The sequence below is a fragment of the Gobius niger genome (genome assembly GCF_951799975.1).
Source record: "Gobius niger genome assembly, chromosome: 8".
NCBI classification, from domain to species: Eukaryota; Metazoa; Chordata; class Actinopteri; order Gobiiformes; family Gobiidae; genus Gobius; species Gobius niger.
In genome coordinates this window covers 3,604,078-3,612,309 of record NC_136859.1, presented here as the reverse complement: position 1 = coordinate 3,612,309, position 8,232 = coordinate 3,604,078, and the positions used below count along the sequence as shown (strand labels likewise).

Below are 8,232 nucleotides of genomic sequence, written 5' to 3'. Positions count from 1 at the left end.
TGGCCTATTGATATCTGATTCTATTTAATATCTTATTAATACTGAACAAGCACCACTTAATATGAAGAATCACCAAATACTGTAATGTCTGTGAATGCACCAGGTTTAGCCACGAGGTTCTTTTTCATATGTAGTTTTTGAAAAACAGTCAAAAAATAACACGGGGGTAAATAAATTATATACGATACGTACTTTTTTACTGAGTCTAAAAGGCATTTCTCACCGGCCTGGAGACTAGTTGGAGACTCGAGTTGACGTCCCCTGGAGATGAGGCGAGTCTCCAGGTAGTCACGGTGAAGTCTCCATCTGGTCTCTGAAAGGTCTACTCGGTCTCAAGCAGCTGTGTTGCAAACACAGAGTGTTTGTTGTACCCAGAGTAACGGCTCATTTGAAAGCTAAGACCAACAAAACGTTTTTGTCGCTGCTTTTTCAAAATAGCGACAATAACAAGGCATAAATGAGGATATGAACGCAACAGAGAAAAGCCTAAAAAACGTGACAACAACGCAATTATGTAATGAATTAATCTGAAGTAACTGAAAAAAGTCCCGGCCTTGATGATGATGATGATGATGATGATGATGATGATGATGATGATGATAATAATAATAATGTTGATAATAAAAAATAATAATAATAATAAAAAATAAGAAAAAAATAATAATAATATCATTGTTCTATCATTATTATTATCATTGCCGTTGTTATTATTATTATCTTATTATTGTATTTTTTATTTCGTTCACATCTTCCGTCCAATCGCGTAACCCCCTCGCTGTGACGTCACGCCGCACGTCGCTGGCTGCGTGCTTGTTGTGCTTCGCCGTGACGGAGCGCGGAGAGCCAGGTGAGTGACCAGAGAACCCGCTAATTCACCGATTATCCCGCGCCGCGGGAGACACGCGCACGGAGCGGCGCGTTTACCGTGACAGCATCTGCATACCCGCGCGCGCGTGGCTCCGTCGGTCCCGCTCCTTCCGCCCGGGAGCAGGACTGATGCTGCTGCAGTGAGGCCGGGGCTGTGGCACATCTGCAGCGGGCGGTGTGGTCCTCCGGGCTGGGGGGGGAGGAGGAGGAGGGGAGGGGGAGGAGGAGGAGGGGAGGGGGGGGGGGGGGGGGTCTGTTTATTGTGATGGAGGAAGAAGACGTCTGCGTTAACGTGCACGTGCAAGATAAAAACAACGCTGCTCCTCATCAGTGGCAACTGCACGCGCTAAAATGGCTGTGAACTGTCATCATGTGAGCTGCAAATCCAGATATTTCGAGAATCACGTCGTTCATGATGAGAGTGAGGGGGATTAAAGCTCCCTCAGCAGAAAGAAAGTCAGATCTGGCAGGACTGAGAAGGTCTGGACATCAGCAGAGGAGGGACAGTTAATCTGTCTTGAAGGAAGCTGAGTGAGGCCCATAGACTCAATATCTCCATATATTTGTGGACTTACTGATGAGTCCCCTTACTCAAAAGCAGGTGCCGAAAAAGAAATATCTTTAGAGACGTTTTGGTCCAGGGGCAGCTCAAGTAAAAGAGCTGCCCCTCAGTTCTTCCACACTGAGATATGTTCTTACCTGAGCTTAGACGAGTTGATGTGTACCTGCCTGGTGTTTGTGCGTGCCCTCAGTCCCGCATGATGACCAAAGATGTTGTTAGCATTTGGCCTCTCCCAGTGTATTCCTATGGCTCCAAACGGTGTGAAGTTAGAAGTGACTGAGCTCTTCCACGGGTACAAAGACCAAGCAGGTACGGATTAACTCGTCTAAGCTCAGGTAAGAACAGATCTCAGTGTGGAAGAACGGTGGCCTGTTCCTTTAAAAGAAATGGAAATTCACATTATTGTTCTGTTTTCTGGTTCGAGACGCTAAATATTTTGAGAAGGGTCTGAACGCCTTATGACCACGGTCGCCTTTGCTCTGCCCGATCCCGTCAGGCCTCGGACGCTCAGCAGGAAGGGCCTGGCTGGTACTTGGATGGGAGACCGTTTGGGGAACATCAGGAAGCCTGGGTCAATGTAGTGGTCAAAGGGGATGATGGCACAGACTGGTTGCCTCGCTTCTGTCAGTCTACCATAGGGCAGCTGTGGCTTCAATAGTTGCCTACCACCACTGAGTATGGAGTGTCGAGTATGGAGTGAATGAATAATGAGCCTGTGGTGGTTCCGTGTGTCCCGTTCTGAAGCCTGTGGTGGTTCCGTGTCCCGCTCTGAAGCCTGTGGTGGTTCCGTGTCCCGTTCTGAAGCCTGTAGGGGTTCTGTGTCCCGTTCTGAAGCCTGTGGTAGTTCCGTGTCCCGTTCTGAAGCCTGTGTTGGTTCTGTGAGGGTTCCGTGTCCTGTTCTGAAGCCTGTGGGGGTTTTGTGTGTCCCGTTCTGAAGCCTGTGGGGGTTCTGTGTCCCGTTCTGAAGCCTGTGGGGGTTCCGTGTCCCGTTCTGAAGCCTGTGTTGGTTCCGTGTGTCCCGTTCTGTGTGTGCAGGTGCAGGATGCGGTCTCTGTCGGAGCAGCTGCAGCAGATGCGCAGTCAGACGGAGCTGTGCCTGTACTCGGGGGAGCGGCAGGTGGAGGTGTGGGCCGGGGTCATGGCCATGGCCAACCTGCCCCTGCCCCCTGGCTCCAAGTACCACCACATCAACGCCGAGACGCTGGTGATCGAGAACAGCGCCGGGGCCAACCGCAAAGAGGCGAGTCACAGGGGGTCAAAGGTCATATTTCACCTTTTTGTTTTGTTATTGGGCTGGCATGGAATGAACATTTTACCTCACGGTTATTGTGACCAAAATTATCACGGTTTTCGGTTTTATCGCAGTATTTTTTTTATGTGTGTTAATATGTTCAGAAAGAATTGATAGTCCTGCTGCACAAACTGAAATAGTTTCAAAAAAGTTAAACAGTGCCTATTATATTTTAAAAAATGCAGACAAAGCCTTATCAAAAGTGCAACTTTTCACCGCAAAGTAAAGGAACCATAACGATGTGTTGTGGATCGTTTCGAGGTATTACATGTACTATTTATAGCGCCAGAAACGAAGAAGAAGAATATTTTTGAACAAGATAAACCGTCTATATCAGGAAAATTGTTCTCAGTTTGTTTCCTTCCAGTGAGCTTTGGCTTTGCAGATTTGGGAAAATGCCTCAGACAGTGATTCTTGTTAAATTCATAAAACTGCGGCGAAAGTGAATCTATTGCAGTCGGGCACGGGGAGCCCAGTAACGCATTGTGTCATTGTGCGGAGGTATCCGGACTAGGGCTGAAACAACTAATCGATTAATCGACGACTAATCGATTATTGAAATAGTCGACAACTATTTTAGTAATCAATTAATCGTTTTCTGGTTCACACAGACACAAATAGAGCAAAAATTACATGAAAATGTAGTGTTTTTGATGAAACCCTACTGTTTTTATAGTTAGGGTCTGTAGTGTTTTGTACACTGTAAATTTCTTGAATATCTGTGTCTCATCCGATCAGAAGCAGAATTAGCCTCCAACAAACACTCACTTTAAGTTTACTCCATCAATATGTCCTCAAGCGGCTCCACTTTAGCGCTATGTGATAAAAAAATTGAAAAAGGAAATTTTTCCTACACAATTCACAGCCAAGTGATTAATCGATTAATCGTAAAAATAGTCGTTAGATTAATTGATTACAAAATAATTGTTAGTTGCAGCCCTAATCCGGACACGGCTTATGCTGGCGGTGGCGCTGCAGCCGCACTATGAGGCGACTCGTTACATTCTCACTCAACCCAAAGTCCCACATCAGCATTTCAGCTAAAGCGCTAACGTTAGCTTACTGCTGTAGAGCTGTGACGGTCATGCAGGAGAGTCAGAGGTTCGAAGTTTTGCTGCTTTAGAGACACGTTTTCCTGCACGTTCCACAAACAGGAAAACTCTCGATCAACTGTCCTTCAGCTTCTTAAAATACACAAACATGTCCAGACTTCAGGCTCGGTCTCTGAGGCTGATCCTGCGCTGTCGTCTCGGACATGATTCCAGCTTGGAGAAAGTTTTGTTGCGCCTCTGTAGCTACATCGCGGTAAAATATTATTTCAAAAACAAGACGGTAAATAGTATTGTCAACATTTTTACCGGGGTTTAACGCTACACCGGCAACCGTGACATCCCTATTTTGTTTTTGCTCAGGGCGCGGCCAAAATCCTGATAAAAAGGCATGAAATTAACAATGTTTTCTCCCTTAACATATTTTATCAGAATTTACTCTTTCGCCATTGTTTTCCAGGCCCTGTAATTACTCCAACATGTCTGCGTCACTCCCTGGTCTTTCCCACTCTTATTCATTCACAAATACTGACATGTTTGGTATCCACGTGTAGCAGGAAAGGCTATAATCCAAATATGGTCATTTCCTTTGTGGGAGACAGCAGCGGCTAAAGACAGGAGGATTATACACAGGGCGCATGTGCAGACACAGAGACTAAACTTTAGGGCTGTTTTCCGGGCTTTCACTTCAGAATAAAAGTGATTTTGAAATGTCTCAGACTCTGGCGTCGATGCAGCGTCTGTCCACGGCTCTGAACATCCTGGAGAAATACGGCTGTAACCTGACCAACCCCAACAGGCCCAAGTACTGGAGGACCGTGAAGCACAACAACCCGGTGTTCAGGGCCACGGTGGACGCCATCCAGGTCAGTGCGGGGTCAGTGCGGGGGCAGAGGGGTCAGAGCGGGGTCAGAGGGGGGTCAGTGTGGGGTCAGAGCAGTGGGGGGGTCCGCCCCTTTACACCCGTCTCCAGTACGTGCTAGTGGCAGGCCGTGATATTGCAGCCAGCAGCCCAAAAAGCCCTTTTTGTCATAGACACTCATGTAAAAGGAGCAGCCTGTAAAATGGTCCACGTATTTTTTCCCCCATTTTTAATCAGGTTTTTCCCCCAAATTTTCCCCGACTTTTCCACTTTTTCCCCCACTTTTTCGACATGTTTTTCCCCAATTTTCCCCCAAATTAAATTTTTTTTCCCCCCAATTTTGCCCCGCATTTTCCCAGCTTTTTTTCCATGTGTTTCCAAATTTATCCCAAATTTACAAACATTTTTCCACTGGTTTTGAACTTGTCTTTCACTTTTTGAAAACTTGAATATAAAGATTGTATATTTATTTTCAGTTCCTGCTTTCGATACTTGTATTTTTTCAATATCAGCAGAACCGAAACCTTTTTTTTTTCAATACCAGACTGGTGTTATATAACAGTACCCAGCCCTAGCGTGGGATCAGTGAGGGGTCAGTGAGGGGTCAGTGTGTGGTCCGAGAGGGTGCGGTCGCTGCCCTGCTTTCTATAAACGACTGGTGTCTGTCCCAGGGCGGCCGCGGGGTGCTCTCCCTGTACGGGTACTCGCTGCAGGAGCCCGACGGACTCAGTTTCCCGGAGAACATCCTGACGCCGGACGTGGGGCGAGTGGCGGCGGTGACGCTGGAGGTCATGAGCCTCAGGATGGAGATCGAGATGATCATCAAGGTGACGGGGGATGAAAGGGGGACATCAGAGTGGTTAACACCTCCTGGAGCCTTTAGGGTCTTCATGAGCGGAGCTGTCGTGTTCATGTCAGAGTGGGGTTCCTCTGGTTTCTTATGTTGGTGTGGTTCATCATCAACATGAAAATGCTCTTCTCCAGTGAGGTTCTCCTGAGTCCTGACTGGGATCTCAGCTCAGCTCTGGAGAAGGATGTGTCTCTCTTCTTCCTGGTCCAATGGAAGTTAATTGCTCTTTACTAAAACACCCACAATAAGAAGCATCTGAAATATTACCCTTACTCTGGATTTTCATAGCGATGCTTTTCTGACTTAACCTCTTAACCTCCACCTGAACCTAGTTTAGCACAATCATGCTTGGAATATAACATTACATAGATATTAAAATGTGAACAAACCAAGTCCTCACCACCAGGGGGCAGTGTAACCCCGAGTCATGATCAGACCTGTAATTTCAGTGTGTTTTCCAACAGGAGGCTCATCCACACCCGGAGTTTTACGAGCGGATCATTCCCACACTCAGACACAAGGTAAAGTTCTGCAGCTGCTTCACAACACTTCACAACATCAGCAGTTTTTTTAATGCCGATACTTGAACAATACTTTTTACAATAGGGCCTCCCTATACTAAATCATTTGTCATCTAGAAACAGAAAACAGATTAATAATGTTTGTTTATTCCTTTTTCTTCCATTTCATTTCTTTTGCATTTGTATCATTTGTTTGAGGCGAAACGACCAAAAAACTTACTTTAACTATAAAGGGCGGACAAAACACTTTTTCTTATTTTTCCCCCCATTTTTAACCACATTTTTTTCCTCCTAATTTTCCAAATATTTCCCCAATTTTTTCCCTAAATTTCCTAAAATGTTTATTTTTTCCCAAATTTTTTTTCCAAATTTTTTGTTTATTTTCCAATTATTTTCCCCCCATTTTTTTCTAAAATTTTCAACGTGTTATTTTTTCCTACTTGTTTTTTCCATTTTTTTCCCATTTTTTCCAACATTTTCTACTTGTTTTTTTTTTGTTCACGTTTCCCCCCCAAAAATTTATTTTTTTCCCAATTTTTTCCACTTTTAATTTTTTTTTCCAACTTGTGTTTCAATAGGGCCTCCCTATATTAAATCATTTGTCATCTAGAAACAGAAAACAGATTAATAATGTTTATTTATTCCTCTTCCTTCCATTTCACTTCTTTTGCATTTGTATCATTGTTTGAGGCGAAACGACCAAAAAACTTCCTTTAACTATAATGGGCGGAAAAAACACATTTTCTTATTTTTTAAAGTCACACCGTGGAGAATTTTACCCAAAAAATAAAATTGAAAAGCAAGCATTTATTTTATGACATATACTTTCATCTATGAAAAATACCTCATAAATGTACAAACAAACATGTGCTTTTGCTGTAAGGGGCCCAGCTCTCCTAAGACATGACTCTAACTTTACCGGGAGTGGGTACGTTTCCAGCTCGTTGCCGTGGAGATGTCGAGTAAAGTCAGCAGAATTTCAAATTTAAACAGGTTAAAGGAATAGGCCACCGTTTTTATATACTGAGATATGTTCTTACCTCACTTTAGCCGAGTTAATATATCCCCGTCTGGTCTTTGTCCGTGCGCTCTGCCAGGCAAACGGAGCACATACGCAGCCTCTCCCACATGTCACATAGCTCCGAAAAAGCTCACGATAGAAGCTACCAAGCTCTTCCACGTGTTCCCTATTTAAATAAAGTTACGTGAAGTGTTTTCATGCGAAGTATATTTACACAGAAATGTAACATGTCGATTTTATAAGCAGATAAAAAGGGGAACTATATTGTGAGGCGTAATGATACGAGGAGTAAAACGTCCGCGCAGTAACTCCTAAAGGTTATTGACGGAAGTGAGCGGGGGAAGTCTTTAGGAGTTACTGCGCGGACGTTTTGCTCCTCGTATCATTACGCCTCACAATATAGTCCCCCTTTTTATTTGCTTATAAAATCGACATGCTACATTTCTGTGTAAATATACCTCGCATGAAAACACTTCACGTAACTTTATTTAAATAGGAAACACGTGGAAGAGCTTGGTAGCTTCTATCGTGAGCTTTTTCGGAGCTATGTGACATGTGGGAGAGGCTGCGTATGTGCTCCGTTTGCGTGACAGAGCGCACGGACAAAGACCAGACGGGGATATATTAACTCGGCTAAAGTGAGGTAAGAGCATATCTCAGTATGTAAAAATGGTGGCCCATTCCTTTAAGTTCTTATCCAAATCCATTCTTTGATTAACCACTGCAGTAATAGCATTTTCTGTGTGGAGCTGGTCATTGGGAGAAGGTTTTGCACTGATGGCAACAGCATAGTTCAAAATGTTGCGCGGTGTACCTTTAACCAATTTTTTTTTGCCTCCTAATTTTCCAAATATTTCCCCAATTTTTTCCCTAAATTTCCCCCTATTTTCCCCATTTTTCCTAAAATCTATATTTTCCCCCCCAAATGTTTTTCCCAATTTTTAATTTAGTTTATTTTCAAAATTTCATTTTAAAAAAAAATGTTTTCCCCAATTTTTCCAATTGTTTTTCCACTTTTTTCCAAAATTTTCAATGTGTTATTTTCCAATTTTGTTCTCAATTTCACTCCAAATTTTCCCAATTTTTCCCCGACGTTTTTTCCCCCCCAACATTTTTAATTTTCCCCCAAATTATACCCCTTGTTTTTTCCCAATTTTTTCCACTTTTTTCTCAAATTTTTCCTACTTTTTCCAACATTTTCTACTTGTT

General features: G+C 43.6%; 1 protein-coding gene across 1 annotated transcript in view; it reads left to right on the top strand.

The window, feature by feature from the left end:
* Positions 1-793: 793 nt before the first annotated feature.
* Positions 794-8,232, top strand: part of LOC306966798 (E3 ubiquitin-protein ligase RNF31-like) — a gene marked incomplete at its 3' end in the record, with an annotated part of 31,615 nt that continues 24,176 nt past the window's right edge. The window contains exons 1-5 of the mRNA XM_079561614.1: positions 794-847; positions 2,465-2,669; positions 4,489-4,635; positions 5,303-5,458; positions 5,946-6,002. Coding sequence (XP_079417740.1) covers positions 2,472-2,669; positions 4,489-4,635; positions 5,303-5,458; positions 5,946-6,002 — 558 coding nt within the window. The 5' untranslated portion in view covers positions 794-847; positions 2,465-2,471. The remainder of the gene's footprint in view (positions 848-2,464; positions 2,670-4,488; positions 4,636-5,302; positions 5,459-5,945; positions 6,003-8,232) is intronic.